General features: G+C 37.9%; 1 protein-coding gene across 9 annotated transcripts in view; it reads left to right on the forward strand.

The window, feature by feature from the left end:
- The window catches only part of STAT6 (signal transducer and activator of transcription 6), a 331,337-nt gene that overhangs the window by 222,485 nt on the left and 89,683 nt on the right, over positions 1-19,169 (forward strand). For all 9 annotated transcript variants that reach the window (XM_075199421.1, XM_075199416.1, XM_075199413.1 and 6 more), the window contains one exon: positions 17,288-17,432. In XM_075199421.1, coding sequence (XP_075055522.1) covers positions 17,288-17,432 — 145 coding nt within the window. The remainder of the gene's footprint in view (positions 1-17,287; positions 17,433-19,169) is intronic.

Consider the following 19,169-nt stretch of genomic DNA (forward strand, 5'->3'; position numbering starts at 1 on the left):
GGGATAGGGGAAGGGTTAATGAAGGGGAAGAGTCAGAAGAACAGGTAGGGAGTTAAGTGGGAGACTGGAAAGATATGCAAAAGACTTTCTAAACAAAGACTTATTGTATCCAATATATACATCAGAAATAGGCATTTCCTATAGCAAGGTTAAACAGAGACAAATTTCTCCCCTGGTCTCAGAAATAACTACTTCCTATCTTACACTAAACAAGAATAAGTGCAAATGCAATTACATAAATAAGTGCCCCGCGCTATTCGCTTTAAATCAATTTTTACCCAAAGTTATTTAATAGTGATCCAGTCACAATTACCATGATTTTTTACTGCTATATATAAATTATGTATACATATGAATAATACAGAAGTTATTTACTATTACCAGACGCAATGCAAAAATGTGCATCTCTTGAACTTTTTTATGGTGTGTTTGACTAGGGACAAAGTACCTTTTTGTTATCTGCCTTGTATGTCCTGATGTTCCCAGTTTTGAAGTGCATGAGGATAGAACAATCTTGGCCTCAAGCTGAGTTGGATGTGCGCCTATTTGTATAGCATACAGGCTCACATCTGACTCTCCTTGCAACTGGAAAAGCAGGATGTGGGAGAGAAGGGTCAGTCTAACGTAAGCCCATTACAATAAGGGCATGTTCATATTGCGCTATTGTAAGACTCGTATACACCTGTCACTTGCCGGTGCCTGAGGCTGGTGCACATACATGCTGATGGCCAGCTGCTCTAGCTACAAAATTCTGATTGGCTGATGGCGAATTCACCTCTGAAGTTCCATTCTTCATTATACCTGCATATATTATATCATTTTCTGGGAGTATTTTAGTATTTTAAAATAGGTTTTTTTTCTTGCTACCTTCATTGATACGCGATAAGGAATATTATATCTGGTGTATGTTGTTTTTTTATTTCAGTTAACCTGAATTTGCTATCAAAACAAATGCTAAAAACTTTTCTTGTGCTTATGACCTGGTTGTGCGTAATGTTATGTGCGTATTGTCGCTAACCAATAACGATTGTCGAACCTCGAGTTGTGTTTCCAACGCACAAAGATTTATTCGCAAATAGTAGAATAATATGCTCAAGCGAAGTAATAATAAATACAGCCGTTACTTATCGCAGGCGCTCTGGATCCAGAGCAGTCATTCAATCCTGAAGTCTGGGGACAAGATGTCTGAACACTGGATGTGAAGCTGCTGCTTATATACACAATGAAATACAGTAATACAATGAAGATGGTATAGCTTGCATCTATTGGTCCAGGTCTCAGGAAGGTCCAAGGAGTTGTCAATCATTGGCTAGTTCATCCTAAGGAATCCAAAGGAGGGGGTCACCTCTCCAGGGGGTATGCTCGGTTCTTCCCGCCAAGATTCCTTAGTCTTAAGTAGTTCATAATTCCCTATCATTCATAACTTGTGTATGCACTCTGCGATTCCTTCGCAGAGAGAACCAAACAGTAGGATATGTAAAGAGGTTTATTATGATACCACTCATGATATGATTCCTTCAACCTGTTCCGTGTATTTCACTAATATGCATGTAACTCTAATATAACACATAAATACTACTATATTTCGACATAACTGACTATGTGTTGCAACTACCATTAATGTGTACTATTTTATTAGTATGCGTGTTTGTGCGAATGTATGCTAAAAGACCAATAATTGTTGCTGCCACGTGTGGTGGATGCGTACGCCCTTTCACGCCGTAGCGTGCCCATGTACGTCGTAGCGTACCGTACGCATCTTTTCAGACAAAGACAACCAAGTTTGCTCGACTTTAATTGAAATGACTTTATCCAATCTGCTGACTTCGACAGTAAGTGTGAACATATCTATGCCTGGTGCAATCCTGCCAAATATGCTGATGAGGAGAAGTACATTTGGGATGGCTGTTTTGGGGCGAACCTGGTGCTCTATGGCAGATATATTGATGATTTATTTATTATTTGGGATGGGGATGTTTGCACAGCTCTTTTGTTCGTGGAACACCTCAATTATAATGCACATGGTCTGAAATTCACGAGCACTATGCACAAAGAGTCCATTCATTTCTTGGATATCGCCCTCTCCATTGAAAGAGACTATTGTGTCAAAAACAATTAAAAAAGAAGTTGACAGCAGTCATTTTTTTGAACTACAAGAGCTGTCACCATAGAGCTTGGAAAAATAATATACCAAAGGGCTAACTTCTGAGATTAAGGAGAAATTGCACCAATGTAGAAACATTTCAGATACAAGCAAGGGACCTATTAATGACACTGGAAGCTCAATGTTATCCTGAGGGCCTCCTTAAGAAGGCCTACAGAGATGCTTTTGCAGCAGTAGAAATCAACTACTGTGTAGAAAGGTAAAGGAGAAGACACCTTTTTGTAAAGATCAAGATAACGAGTGTAAGGATGCTGTCATTTTTGTACGTCAATACAACTCCTGGTCAGGTGAAATAAAAAGAGTGATTCAAAAAAACTGTACTCTTACACCATGATACAATATTGAGCAGAGGTGTGGATGAAAAACCTAAGATAGTCTTTAGAAGGGGAGTCACACTTAAAAACAAGTTGGTACTGAGTCTGTATAAGAGGGTTAATCGGTCTAAAGATAATTCAACTAAAGGTGCTAATCCCTTGAACTGGCTTCCTGATAAACCCATGGGTTTTTTCAAATGTAACAAAAACAAATATATGACCTGACCTTTTGTATGTAATAAGAGTCCTTTGTATCAAAGGAACAATATCATATTAAAAGCTTTATGAACTGTCAGTCAACCTTCGTAATTTACATCATACAGTGTATGTGTGTCCTCTAATATGTGGGCCGCACAACAAGGTGAGATTTTTAGAACATAAATGGAACATCTGTAAAATGGAGAACTCACACAGTCTCTCAAGACATGTGATTCAAGCTCATGGAGGAGAGATTGACAGTGTTAAAATCTTCTTAATTGAACAGATTAAACCTACCACCAGAGGTGGTTACAGTTTCGAAAGACAAAGAAAAAGAGAGGCTTTTTGGATCTTCTCACTTAACGTTATTTCAAGGTGGTCTAAATGAGTCTATTGATTTGAATGGAATTTGATAAATTGATTGGAATTGTGTCTGTTAGTAATTATACATCTTGGTTAGGGCTTGAAAAAATTTGATGTACATAGGAGGATTTTGATACAGACCTCAGCCTGATCGCTATGTATGTTATGTACATAGGAGGATTATGATATAGACCTCAGCCTGAACGCTATGTATGTTAGGATGACAGAACAGACTCCATCTGGATTGAGTTGAAGAGAAAAAGGTCTGTAAATTTCTGACAAGGGATGATATTGAGTTAAGGGGCTAATTAGTATTACTTGTTATGTATTAATATCCAGCCTCGTTATGTATGGAGAATTGACCAATATATTTGTACAAGTCTCTGCTTTGGAGATAGCAGTCTCATACTTTTCTTTTTTCCATATTAGTCATATGGATCTTGAGGTATTCCCCTACATGTGATATCTGAGAAAGTAAAACCTTTTTCTCTCTCTGAGTAGAATTATTTGTGATAATTGTAAGTGAAGTCAAAAGCAAGATCACACAAGGATTACTACCTCAGATGGCTCAAGAGATGAACAACGATTTCTGATGTGAAAAGTTCTACGTTCGTGCCTCAGAGAAATACTGTGTTTGGCCTGATGATGATAATAGATGTCTTTATTTGTAATTTATGGTCATTATCGGTACTTTTGTGTTATCTATATATAAATTGTATTGTTATTTTAAATTTGCAATTGGTGTTCGTTATTCCTATCGGGTCTAAGTGGACCCTTATGCCTTGCTGATAGTATAATTTAAAAGAAGGTGGTTGGATTATTAGCATCCCACAATGGCTTATGAGTAAAATTACTACCTTTGATGGGAAAGGTCTAAAGTTCTAGTCCTAAAGAGCATTATTTTGATCCAATGTGGTTTTAATATTGTGATTTTTTTTTTTTTATATATATTCATATTTTTTTTTAATTGACATAATGGGTTATCTATGTTGTGTTTTCAGACGTTTAACACCCAAATATATGTGATTATATGCTTACACCAACCTTTTTATAATTGGAAACTAGTGATCTGCTGTGTGTTTTTTTTTTATCTTTCTGATTCCACCTGATATTAATTATGTCCAGAATCCCATAGGCTAGAGGGCCTTTTTAAGGAAGTGGACTATTGCTATTTTGCTACTCTCTGAGGAAACCACATTTTTGCTTTACTTGAGGTTTTTAAAGTTGGATTTCTGTATGGATTTATTACCACCTGACTACCCCCACAGCTGTAATTAAAAGAGTTTAATACGCACCACTGTGCGGACCTTATTTACAAAGGTGAGCGGATACCGCTGCAAGAGTCTGCAAGCATTGAATGTTGGAGAAAATCTCTGGCCAGAGTATTGCTACAAAAGGACCTGCAGGTAAGAATATCCTGCTCTCTTCTAGGGGACTGATCATAAAGGAGCCAGCAGGAGGAGTGAACTTCAGTTCACATTAAAGGAGGGATTGTAAGGTTGGCTATGAGCAGTTGGCAATTAGCTGGAATATTGCTTTGTATCCAAGAAAGGTCTGTTTTAAACTTATTTGCACTTTGAACTACATCAGTGGATTGTGGGCATCAAGAGCCTAGAATTTATTGAAGTATAATTGCCTAAGGAATTGAAAGTTTTTATCATTACTTTTTCAATCTGATTTCACACTGTCTGAATTCCTACCAGACTGCATTTAAAAGCCATGCTGGTTTTCAACTGACTTTTTCTCCGTGGAGAGTGTGTAATATTGACTTTCCGGGGAGTGCACCTCCAGGATTGAATAGATAGTCATCCTAGAAATAACTTACAAGCGTTTTAAGAGGTGGATTTTTGTCGTATGTTTTATTCATGTTAATTGATAAATTGCAGTGGATGAGTATGTGTTATTGATTTTTATGTACATTAAATTAATGGGTTTTTTTTATTTTTTTAACTGAAATAAAGTTTATTGAATTTTTTAAGATAATTGCAAAGGATACAAAAAAAAAAAGAAATAGGGAAAGGGTAGGACATAAAGGGGAAAGGAGTACATAGTGGGGACGAAACACAACAATATGTCATAAAATTAAATTAATGTTTTAATTACAAATTGGTTGGTGTTTTGAAATAGTCAGAGAGCAGCGCCTTTTCCTTTGCTCCCCTTTCTTTTCATGCTGATGCAGGGCTGGACCCATCCTGTCATGCGAAAGTCTCTGCACATGGGCGTAAATGTGCTAACTTCACCTGTGGATTTCAAAAACTTCCTTTTTGTAGTTGTGAGGAAAGCAGCTTGTCCGTCACATGTAATTACAAGTTGTAACCAGCTGGAGACATCTCTATTTCACACAAATATGAACTCAGCTGTAAAACATGACTGAATCGACATATAGGCAAACACTGTGACAAGGCCTACTATGGATCTAGATCTAAATGCTCCCAGCAATGAGCCTAACCACCACATGTGCCTTGCACAGAGGCATGACCAGCTAGACACAGTTGAATTGTTATGAAGTGATATACCAATTAAAAAATAAAAGTTTGGAACCATTTTCTTTAATTACCACCTTTATGGGCATCTTTGCCATAAAAAGACTAGGTTTCTCTTATCCAATTTGAGAGTGTTTGCGGTTTAGTTTCCCAAAGAAGCATATGGGATGTTATTTTTCACTGCATCATATGGTATTGTCAGAGCATATAACACAGATAGATTGTAAGCTTGCGAGCAGAGTCCTCTTACCTCTCTGTATGTATTACCCAGTATTGTTTTATTAATGTTTGTTCCCACTTGTAAAGCGCTACAGAATTTGCTGGCGCTATATAAATAAATGTTGATGATGATATTGCTTCTTTTAAATTAGACCACTTGTAGAGTTTTTTTTGGTGCATACCAGTACTGAAATGCAAAAAAACCTATTTTCGACCAACCCTAAATGAGTCCCATGGGGATCAAGTCGCATAATAAATACAATGAAAATCCCAAACATGAAATCACAGATGAATGCTCAGTTCTTTATTTGTGATGACTTATATGTACTCTTATAACTCCATTGTGATCCTTATGTTTCACATTAGATGATATATTATTCTGTATCTAACTTAAATATGTTTTATAGCTATGTACTGGAAGAATAAACAATTATTTCATTAGAACCATGCACATACAACATTTATCAGCGAAATAGTAAGAGCTTGATTATATAATATGTAGTCAATTTAAGGTTATATATTTTTTAAATAACACCGTCCCGTATCACAATTCAACTTGTTATTAAGTGTATTTTCCCTTTATCTAAAGAGTGTTGAATGTTATCTGTGGTGAACTGTAGGTGTGACTAACGCAGCTTGATCTTTCTTTCCTTCCTCTCTCGATTTCTCTCACTTCTGTTTTGGCACATGTATTTTCAGTTCAGTGCTGCTCACTTGGTTGGTGCTTTTATAAATAAGGAATAATAATAATAATAATAATGGCATAGTTCCAAAACTAAAATATCTTTTGTTAAAAAAAAATCATGCCTAGTTAAAAAAAAACACCAGTTAAATCATATTTTTAAAGGTAAACGTGATCTTTCATTTCCTGTCTTGGCATATATATCGGATTGTGGCATAGCACGTGACAGCCATCTGGTCGTGCAACCTATTAATAACAAATGTACTCTATGTGTAAGCACATTTAGCAATTTTACGTGGCCTTTATACAAGTTGTGCACCACAGTTTAGAGTTGGCCTGTAGAAAGAGCTGCTAAGGTTATAAACAAAATAAAAATGAGTGAAACCAACATTCTGTAATGCGCAAATAACATATTTTATGTGTCTTAGACCCCTGCTTGCTCATTTCAGTAGCAGCATTATCATCATAATTGTTTATTTGTAAGGCGTCTATGTAATAACTCTGCAGAGCCGAACATTCAGAGTTACAGATCGTACAACATACAAATCAGAACAAGTACATAGGAGGCTGATGATAAAGGTGCAGATATGAGCCAGAGGGTAGAGCGGATCCTGCTTGCGAGAGCTTACTGTGTAGAGGGAGAGGGCAGTACTCAGACTAGGAGTTAGTGGGACTCAGAGAGAACATGGGACTGTAGCTGGTAGAACATTCAAAGGGAGTTGTATTAGGTGGGATAAAATACGCTATAGTGATAAGGTGGGTTTTGAGATAACACTTGAAAAATTGTAAATTGGGGAAAATTCTAGTGAGACAGGAAAGGGAAGTTCCATAAGTGGGGAGCAGCACAGGAAAAGTCATGGGACCAGAATGAGAAGTAGTTATCAGAGAGACGTAGGACAGAGGCAGGTCGAGAGGGAGTATATCTAGTGTTGAGGTCAGAGATGTATGATGGGAAGGGGTTGGTGACTGTTTTTAAGGCGAGTATGAGTAGTTGGATCAAATTTTGGAGTTAATGGGAAGCCAGTGTAGGGATTTGAAGAGTGGTGCCACTGATGTGGATAATCCACATTAAGTCACTATTGTGTGTTTATAAGTAAGGTCTGAGCACCATATTGTGTTCAGTCTTCAACCCCTGCTTCAGATAAGACTATGACTGGTGCCTCAAAAGGGGGATTTTAAATAACACGGTGTTCAACTAAGAGTCTACCACCTCCACGCTAAAAAGCACTGGGGCTTATTAAAGCAATAATTGCATGTTCATACCAACAGAACCAAGAACACTAAAAATATATAAAAGGTTTAATTTTCAAAAATAAAGGCATGAGCATAACATATATGTAATTAAGCTTCAGTTTTCCTATGAACAGATAATTTTATCAGAGTACAGAGAAAGAAGTAGTTTAAAATAATGACCAGTCAATCATTCTTAAATCCGTGTTTCTTATTTGTCGAGTCTCATCTGGGCCGGTGCTGTGGGTATGGCTTACTGCTCTGCATTCTGGTAGATTCTTTGTGAGTTAGAATTCTTTTGTTTCGTAGTTAGACAACTGGACAAAACTAGTTATCCTTATACCACATATTCATTTGTTTGGACATCTAGTGCCCTCTGCTGTCCTCTTAAAACACATACATTAAGCATTTTCAAATTGAAAATAATTATATTCATTCTACAATCTATTATTAAATGTATGTTTAATCAACTACATTCAATTATAAATATATTTTGAAGACTCTTCTTGTCTACCCTGTGCTTTCTAAGCAACAGTAATTTGAGTCCTCTTTTCCACTAGCCAATCTAGCATGGTTAAACACTGGCTCACAGTGAAAGGGAGCCCCTCTAAACCTTGATCATATTGCTTTGTTTATTCCTAATGGAGATTTTTCAGTTTCCTTATTTATGAAGACTTTTTGGTTTTGCCACCCCCCCCCCCCCCCCGCCCCCCTTCCCTCATGAAACTGAGGACGCTATTAAATCCCAAATACCCACCAAAGTCCTGGGGCATGATGGTTACTCAATGTGGTATTATAAGACTAATAATGTTTATTTGGATCCTAGAAGGCAACACTACTAAAGGCAGGGCTTCCTTTTTTCTCCCCTGTTTTTTGCTTTGGTTATCGAACCCCCGGCCAGCAGGATCTGAAGCTACCCTGATATCACTGGTTGCCATTGCTATGTTTGAAGACAAAATCTCCCTTTTCAAATACGATCTTCTGTTATCCCTTGCTAAACAACTGGTTTCGACTCCCAATCTCTTTAAAGAGATGTCTGATTTTGGTGCGGTTTTCAGGCTACAAGGTCAACAACTACGAGTCTGAGGCGTTACCTCTGCACTTACTCTTTGGAAAAGGTCCTCAAATTGAATTTTGTCTTCCAGTGGAGGACAGACTCACTTACATACCTTGTGGTTAAGATCACAATGATCCCTTGACAAACTAATTTTACTCATCTCCTGCGCTGGCAAATTTCAAATGGCTCAGAATTGGGAAAATTTATAATCTCCCTTCCCACCAAGAAGTTATAAACTTCATATGGTTCTATACTGTTACTTTCGTCATGTACTGTACGTACCCTTTTCTAATTCCTGTGTCCCTCAGACACTTTGTTTTTATTGTTTGGTTGTTTTTCTGTATTTCTGTTTGCAAATGTGACTATGCGAATCTATTGATCTAACTGTATATTTTGTATAATTCACTGCTTTTCCAAAAAAGGAAAACCATAAATAAAGTGATGTTAAACTTAAAATTGTGCATGTATGTTTGTTTTCTGTTTTTTTTTATATAATGGACAGGGTTCCTTATGAACCCTGTCCATTATACATAATGAGTAGGACAAAAAAAACAATTACACATTATATTGGGACCTCTGGAGGTGACAAAGTTTCCACATCAGCAGTCAAAATCCTGTTAATTCATTACACTTTCAGACCAGGGGGTGAATAAGAGCTGCTTTTAAACTTTCATGATTGCCCATAGAGACACCAGTCCTGTGCTGGGAAGTGTTTTTTTCTAGTTAAAGTCTCTGACAGCTGTTGGAGAAATCAACTCCTTTTGTGGATAGGGAATGGCACGGAAAAAGACTGAAAATATACCTTCTCCACCCCTTTAACTCATTAGGATAATTTTATCCACAAAATTAAATTTTGTTTCTGCACCTCTCCCCAAGGCTTATTGGTGTATATCTTCTGTACTTCAGTGAGAAGGACTTCTTTCTGCCAAGATTCTTCCCTTGCTGCCTGTGTAATCTTCTTTTGCTCTGTAAACCTATGTGACCAGGCAGAAGTCTAGGCACATTTGCACAAATGCGCATGTTAAGGTGCATAGAATTATTTTTATATCTATCTATCAAGTTTTATGGTATGCCACTGTATCAAGCAATAACATAGCAACCAACATTTTATCTCTAGCACTTCATATACAACATTGTACTATTATCCTAAATTGGAAAGCTTTACATTTTAAAGTGTGCTGTATTTGTCACTCATACAGAGTGGAGGCAGCATTTTGTACTATAGCAATATTCATGAAAATACAGCCAATCAATTGACTCAAGCCTAGTGACATCCTACTCCAAGTGGTATAAACTTGAGTTGAGTTGGTTAATTAGACAGTGAGGTAAAGTAATCCAGTAAAGAAAAGTTGCTTAAATGATGTAGTGCATAGACATTGTACATTTGCTCCTTGAGTGCTTGTGTGGTACATAGGTACATAGATGGGGCTTGCAAAGGGGTAGCCACCACATGGCATAGGGCAGAAAATCCCTTCCAAATATATGCACTTTGCAGTCATACACATTTTTGTATTGTTCTTGCCCATTGTTAATGAAGCCCAAAGTGTAGATTTTTGAAGAGCTGATGTTTTACTCTGACTGTATTACTGGTGCATGCACAGAAGCCTGTCATAGTTATCTGGTTTGCCTTGTTTCAGCTTTACATCTGCAGCTGCTACGTCATGCATTTGTCTGTTTATGAATTCAGCTTTTATGTTTGCCCTATTTGTAATTTGAACCTGTTTGGTAACAACTACTGTCTGCTACATTATTAAGGGTGTTTACAGCACTTAGGGGCGAATCAAGCCAGCGTGAGTCGCCTTGTACGTCATTTGTCCATGTGTAATACCAGAAGTGCTAAATACAGCTTGATTTCACTAATTTTCACTCACAACTCCGAGGATAACAGGTACAATAAGTGAAAGCATGTCCTTTTGCGGAGTAAAAATGCAAAAATTGTGCTCTTTATCTCACATTGTCGCTGAGCATATGTATATGACTTACTAAGTTATGACCTCACTCTGCCCATCACTTCTCACCTTAGCGAGATCAAACAGCTGCTCCACATCAAACACTGAGCGCTTTGGCAGAAATCAAGGCATGCGTGGCGGGAGCAAGGCTGAGTTACACTGCTCCTTACCCATTTTGCATGACTCAAATTATCTCCACAGTATGTTATCATTAAATACATTGTATCTGTGTTAGTAAATAAAGTGTGAAGAGGCTCATGTGTAAATGATATGACTTGGACCTGGAATAATTGACCATTTTCACCCCGGTATAATATTCCAGAAGGAGCGCAGTTATAGTCTTGCTGCTTGCACCTAGTATCAGGACATCAGTGGGCAGAGAAGGTCTTTGCTTTTAAACTTCTGCATGGAACGTCCACCACTTTGTTTATTCTTTTTCTTCAGTAAACTTTAGTTTTTTATTAACCTGATATTTTCTGTTTATTGTTTGTGAGTGTAATAAATAAACCATGTGAATGAGGGAACATTGGGGCTATTTTTACTTGTCAGTATCATCTTAGTAGATATGTTTTTTCCATTAGTGTTGGTATTGAGAGTTACTGGGGACCCCAGTTTGACTACAAGTGTCACTTACCCCTGACTTTGGAAAACATGACTTACTGCTCTATTTATTACGATCGTTCAGCCCAATATTGCATTAGTGTGTACGCGCCAGCGATGACAATTTTTTTTACAAAGCACAGGTAATAGTTTAATTTGATTGTGCAGCAAAATTGTAAATCGGCTATGGAACTACATCCTTCTTATCCTGCAGTGTGTGCGCACTCACGATCAGAATCTCCATAGAGTTTACAGGGTCATGATCTTTTCAGCTGGCGGCACTGACAGATGAAGAGCACAGACCTGAGGGTAAATCTTTTAAAACATGTATAGCGTGTGTGCCTGAATCAACATGCTGATCAGGAAAAAAAAACTTTCAGTCGTTAGAAAAAATCGTTATAAATAACACATTGGTCGGAAAATTCTGTAGTGTGTACCTAGCTTTACAAAAATCCTTTTGAAGCTATCTGTCTGAGATAACCTAAATCAAGGGACTTGTACTACTTCCTCAGGTCCCTGAAGGAGTCAGGGGGATGATGACTTCTAATATCCAGAATAATTCACATTAGGGTGCATTTTTTTCTTATCTTACAAAGGTTTTCCTAATGAACATTGAAGGGATGACCATATAACTCACATTTTAGATGCAATGATATTATAACTCACAGTTTTGGCAGTTATTACACACAAATGATGTTACTAAATAAACTCCTGAAAATCATAATAAAATGAATATATTTAAATGTATTCTTGCTCAAAGAAAATAACAATTGGTCAAAGGTCTTAAGTGGAGTTCCTCAAGGTTCCGTGCTGGGACCACTCCTTTTTAATATATTTATTAATGACCTTGGTGATGGTTTAGAGAGTAAAGTTTCTATTTTTGCAGATGACACTAAACTCTGTAAGGTAATAAAATCAGAGCAAGATGTAGCTTCTCTACAGAGGGACTTAAATAAACTGGAGGATTGGGCGGCTAAATGGAATATGAGGTTTAACACAGATAAATGTAAGGTTATGCATTCAGGGATCAAAAACAAGAACGCAATCTATAAATTAAATGGAATTAATTTGGGAGAATCTATAATGGAAAAGGATTTGGGAGTGCTCGTAGACAGTAGACTTAGCAATAGTGCTCAATGTCAAGCAGCAGCTGCAAGGGCAAACAAAGTATTGGCATGCATAAAAAGGGGCATAGATGCAAGGGAAGACAGTGTAATTTTGCCACTGTATAAATCATTGGTAAGACCTCATCTTGAATATGCAGTACAGTTCTGGGCACCACTCTATAAAAAAGATAATTTGGAACTAGAAAGGGTTCAGAGAAGGGCGACAAAATTGATAAAGGGTATGGAGTCATTAAGTTATGAGGAAAGGTTAGCCAGTTTAGGCATGTTTACTTTAGAAAAGAGGCGTCTAAGGGGAGATATGATTACTATGTACAAATACATTAGGGGTCAATACAGAGAGCTTTCATGGGAACTTTTTACCCCAAGGACCATACACAGGACACGTGGTCATCCCCTAAGGTTAGAGGAGAGGAAATTTCACAACCAGCAAAGGAAGGGGTTCTTTACAGTAAGGGCAGTCAAGATATGGAATTCATTGCCAGGGAAGGTTGTGATGGCAGATTCAATAGATATGTTTAAGAAAGGGTTAGACAAATTTTTAGCGGAAAGGTGTATCCAGGGATACGACCGTTAATTTAAAATAAAGGATAGTAGTGGATATAGGGTAAAAATTGGATTGCAATATTGAGTCTGGGGGGATTTTCAAAATTGAAACAGATGGGCGGTTGCCTACTCCGGATTAATTTCAAATATAAGTGCAGGATCGCAGGAGATCCAAAATAGGTTGAACTTGATGGACTGGTGTCTTTTTTCAACCTCATCAACTATGTAACTATGTATGTAACATAGGAGGTTACAACATACAACAAAATGACATAAGTGCATACAGATAAGAACAATGGGTTCAGAGAAGAAGAATAATAAAAGCATGGATGCAATTAACAGAACAAAATGCATTGTATACAAAAACAATAGAGCACAACTCAAAAAAAGGACAGAAAGTGGGCGGACCTGAGACTTGGGGCCTGAGTCATTAAGGGGAGCAAAGAAAAAAAAAAAAGAAATTACTGTGCACCTTGGCAAAACCTTGTTGCATTGGAAGGGAGGTAAATCTAAATTGTAGGGGCATAGTTGGATTAGGGCATGTCTTAGATCAACTTTAAATGTCAGTGTAAAATACATTTATAAAGTACCGTATTTGTGTGTTAGATGACAAAAAGCCAGTATTTTGTTTATGTGCAAATAAATTAATTTGCATTGCAACATGGTTTGTCCAGGATCAAAGTTTCTCCTTTTTTGCCTTGCTCTCCTTAATGACTCAGGCCCTTAGGGTACAGACCTGAGATGTAGAGTACATGAGACATAGGTTAGAGAACTCTTCCAGTGGGCGCTTATATTATAAAGGGAGGGGATAATGAGAGACAAAAGGAGCAAATGGGAACAATAGGCCTAGTGGGGTTCACTATGGTGCAGCGGTCTGCAAGGTACTAAAGCCATGATGTAGAGATGCCTAGATGGGGCCATGATGGTGCAGGGGCTGAGGTGGTACCGAGTCCTGGAGGGCCCAGATGGTGCAGGAAACTATTTAGGCAACATTCAGGATGGTGCAAGGTCCATGATGGTGTCAGGGACTAGGTAATGTAGAAGTCCGGGTCGTGACCAGGGACGTATAACAGTGGCAATGCAATCAGCAATGCAATAAGTGGTAAAACAACAACAAGGCAAGACTATGGCAAAGCAATGTTTTGGTAGAGCAGTACACAGGAAAAAGGTAATGTAGTACAACAGTGTTTCCCAACCCAAACCCAGTCCTCAGGGACCCCTAACAGTGCTTGTTTTTCATATCTCTTTGCTGGATCACAAGTGTATAAATTGCGGCAATTCCCCCGTTGGTGTTCCACAGGGATCACATCCCTGAGTCAAATCTATTCCCATGGCATTCTTAAATCTTTTGCGCAGCTACAATTGTAATTTTCACTCCCAAACTGTCTATTCTTTACTTACCTGCAGCTCCGGCATGTCCTGAATGCCCAGTTTGGCAGAGTTCTTATTTCCTTTGGCCTGGCCCTTCTCACTTCTTGGTCAGGTGGGCACAACTAAGACCATTTCGATTCTGTATGTCAATGTGCTTTCTTTATTTGCTCCTGATGACTTGGGCGGGTTGCGGATGGGGTTGGAGGTGGACTTAGGCCTCTTGGATGGTGTAGACTAGAGTGCCATTCTTGACAATGCCAGGGGGGCCACCTCCTGTAGCAGATTTAGGCAAGTGCAGCTATACATATTACACAGTCTATTATTCCCCACACAGGCTGCACCAGATGGGTGTCCAGAGCTGATTTTGCTTGCTCAAAAAGTAGGGGAACCCCTGCTAACTTCTGGCACATTCTGTGGGATTGTCCTGTGGTTAGGGACTTCTGGTCAGAAGTGATGGACGGCATTGGGGATATGGGCATCAGGATTCCATTGTTATTTTCCGAGACTTGTTTGTTCGGTCTTGGAGTGGATTTGCTGCTTGACAGGAGCGCAACCAGATATGTCATCAATCTCCTTGAATTTGCTAAGGTCACAATAGCCCGAAAGTGCATGGCCAATAATGGGCCTAGTTTTGCTGCCTGGGTGGTTTTAGTAAATAAGGCTGTGAAACATGAACAGTTTAACTACCAATCCAGAAACACTATGAAGTCTAGATATGCTGTGAGATCAATGGCGGCAGATTTTGACCCACCTTGAGTTCCCCTCCCCCCTTACCTTTATAATCCTACTCCTTTGTGTGTATGCACCTGCTGGATGACTGGGTGTTAGGCTCAGGGGTCACATGCTAGGTGTGGGAGGGGGTGGGAGAGGAAGCTATATCTGTTTGGGTCAAATGCTACATTGGATATTCACTTGAACTGTGCGTTGCTTATATGATTAGCGTTTTATACACATTTTCTTGCAGGCTTGTATATTCGAAAGAACTGGAATTGTGTGCTAGCTACTTTTTGTTATGTTTTAGTTGTATGTTTGAAAACTTAAATAAAAATATTTGATTAAAAAAAACAATACTGTTATCAGGAGATGGATTATTATTATGGTGTGGTGAAAAGAGAAGTTGTGCAGTGTTTTTTGTACTGAAATGAAACCCTAGTTTCCTAGTAACCCTTTTTATGCTGACAAAAAGATGAACGATATTGTAGACATTAAAATAACATTTACATGTTGTTTTAAGCTGCAATGCAGAAAAAAATCAATAACCATAAATAAATTAAAAAGTCAGCTTGAAGAAAGAGGACATCGCTTTGCATTGCAAAATTGTTATTACCACTCAGTGATGCAATGATTTATGTTACTTTTTAAAAACTTGTGCATGAAGTAGACCAGGCTATCAGCGAGGAAATCCATCCACCTGGCCCAAACAACTGTGGGTTTGAAAAAGTGTACATGTTGCCTATAGCAACTAATCAGGTTCTAACTGTCATTTTGTAGAATGTACTAAATAAATGATAACTCGAATCTAATTGGTTGCTATAGGCAACATCTCCACTTTTTCAAACTCGCCGTTTAGTAAATATACCCCTAGTGTGTGACTGTGTGCCTGACTAGGTGTGTCTGCATTGGTTTTAACTAGGCTTGCAGGAAAAATTTAGAAATTAGATGGTAATCGAGTGGGGCTAGATGGCCTGCCTACCCCTGCATTTTACACAAAATGTTTTTTCCACATGTAACTTTTGCAGACAGTATATGAATTTGCTCCTAACTCAAAATCAGATGCAAAGGAGGAGGTGGACACTTTTTTCTCTATGCTGTTTAATTATTATGCATCTGTATGCTTGAGTCATAACTCTGGCAGGATGTATCTGCATTGGTTTTAACCAGAGTTGAGAGCAACATTTTGGCAAATGTTCATCTTCTATGTGTTTTAATATTTAGTGGTCTGTGAGTCGATTAGCTAAGGTCACACAGTTATAGAAAGTTCAGCATTTGGAACATATTTGCTTTGAAAAGAAAAATGTTAATCTTGTTTTTAAAAACAAATTGTATAACCAAAAAAAAATCCCAAATAAAAAAAAATCAACAAATGTACATTATAAACAATGTCTGTGCCCATAACAACTCTTTTAAAAAAGAAAAGATATACAAATCAATTTTCCTGTCTGAATATCATAATTAACCCTGGCATGAAAAGATAAAATAGTACCTTTTAAAAACTGTTGCAGGGAATGTTTGTTTCATTCCACATTTGGATGCACAGTTTTGTATACTTCCTCTTGTGAGCATAAGCAGTGCGGTATGTGCACCCAGGCCTCAAGTACCTGCTCTTTTGGGAGCATTGGAGGGGCTCCAGACTTAAAGATGGGGACCCGACATTTTCTTACCCGACCACTGGGCCCCTGTAGTTCTCCATACCTGCTTTATATTGCAGAAATAGAGAAGCACAAGGGACTCCAAGAAGAGGAAGGAGCAGGTTAGAACAACTGAGTGATTAGGCAGTAATGCAGCTTGCAGTATTCCACTTGGAGTTCCCCCGCCACTTTAGTTCTGCTCAGAATTCCCCTACCATTTTTGCTCTGTCCAGACTTCTCCCTTGGTATATCACAACCACATCACTAAGCAGCTGCAAAATGCAGAATTTACTAATATAGTACAGAATGTCATTCAACATCATGTGGAAGTAAAAGAGGAATTGGAAGATTGTATAATCGGAACTTGGGCTGCTCTGCCGTGAAACTGGAGTTCACTAGTCTCTAGTTAATTGGTCTTTATTTGTCATCAAACAAAATAAATCTAAGCTATAAATAAAGAATTGTAAGGGAAAAGCACATTAGATAAAGTATTTTTAATGATTACTTTCAGATATTGACAAACGTAATACAAGTGTAGGTGCTCCATAAAAGCCACACACTATATTACAGCATACACATATGGAATGTGAGATTGCATATGCCCTTTAATTACAGCATCTCTTTTATTATTTATTGCAGAAGGCATGTTTGCAAATATGGCCAAAACTTCCTCTGTTTGGCATTATGTGTCCAAAATGCCTCAGGAGCAGTTTGGAAATATGTATGGACGTTTTCCCCAGAGGGTACGTTACCACCTGGGCGACTGGCTGGAAACTCAACCATGGTAAGTAAAACATTGGACATACCCCATGGCATTCTATAATTAAGTAAGGTGCAGATGTTCAAGAGGTTTGCCTTCACTATTTAATGATTGAGTTATCCACACATTTGTAAAACACATTTAGTAACATAGTTGATGAGGTTGAAAAAAGACACCAGTCCATCAAGTTCAACCTATTTTGGATCTCCTGCGATCCTGCACTTATATTTGAAATTAATCCAGAGTAGGCAACCGCCCATCTGTTTCAATTTTGAAAATCCCCCCAGACTTAATATTGCAATCCAATTTTTACCCTATATCCACTACTATCCTTTATTTTAAATTAACGGTCGTATCCCTGGATACACCTTTCCGCTAAAAATTTGTCTAACCCTTTCTTAAACATATCTATTGAATCTGCCATTTGTTTTATAGCCTATAGGTGTCACTCTTCCCAGTATTGTATCTAGCCTTCAGTCAAATTCCTTCTGTAGACAGCAAGTATAACAATAACATATACTTCAGTATTTATTAGTAATGGAGATATCACCCATTTATGAGCTTTCAACTAAGTGAATACATAACTAATATGTTTAAATGCACTTTTACTGAAATGGAGAGATGCCTTAAATCTGACATGTTTATATATACGCTATGGAGTGAAAAGTGACTTTATATATCCGGAGTTACTAGTGGATCCTGTATACTCCAACCAAGCTCTGTACAGTGACCCTGCGGGTACTGTACCTTTGATATCTGTGTGGCATATTCATAAAGCAATGAAAATAGTGTGAAGTGTTCATATGAAGTAGTAAAGTAAAACAGTGAGAAGTGCAAGGACAAATGCCAGCAGGCCTTATACTAAGAATTGCCAGAACAGTTCCACAGCTTATTCAGGGAGAACTGTACCTTCCCACAAAACAGACAAAAGAATGCTAAAAAAAAAATGTAAGTGCATGGACTGACACAAAATATATTATATATATATATATATATATATATATATATATATATATACACATATATATATAAATATAATCAGATTTTTTTATTATGAGTAATATATATCAGGAAACTACTGTTTATGCAAATGGGATCCTCTTATGTTTACAGGATGTAACGGTGTCGTTCATAAATAGATGCCAGAGTCAATAGACTTTCAGTGATTAGATAAAAAGCGTATGTATATTCCTACTGCTGCATGATATAGAATAGTTAGTTCCCTTGTTACTGATCAGTAGCATTCAGACTTTTAAGCAGAATCCCATAGCTCAGGTATTAGGAACACAAATTCCAACAAGCTGATATAGTGGGCCAATTGTAGCCGCAGATGAAGTGTAGTAAACAAATGTAAAATCCTGCTACAGACCTGCAATGCAGTGATTAGAATTGTGCTTTTACACAAAGCAATGCCCCAATCCAATAAGGAAGTCAAGGAGGTGGCAATGTGGCAACTGTGTATATGCCCAGTTTCCTAGAAGTCCAATTGTTTGCTAGAACAGCCTTACCGTCCTCCTCTCTGCCCTCTATGGTGTAAACTCCACCAGCACGACTCTTGCACTGGCTGGTCAGTCATACAGACCTACAGCAGAAATCAGTTTCATCGCACACCAGCGGTTTAAAGATAGATACAGTGCAACCCATCGCTAACTTAATAGTGATCACAAATAAAATCCACTGTCTCCTAAAGACTTCCTTTATCCTGATGCGTTCCTTCACCATATGAAGGTTATTTCTTCATAGGTAAACACCTTATTAAAA

This window comes from Mixophyes fleayi, chromosome 2, assembly GCF_038048845.1.
Source record: "Mixophyes fleayi isolate aMixFle1 chromosome 2, aMixFle1.hap1, whole genome shotgun sequence".
Classification (NCBI taxonomy): Eukaryota; Metazoa; Chordata; class Amphibia; order Anura; family Limnodynastidae; genus Mixophyes; species Mixophyes fleayi.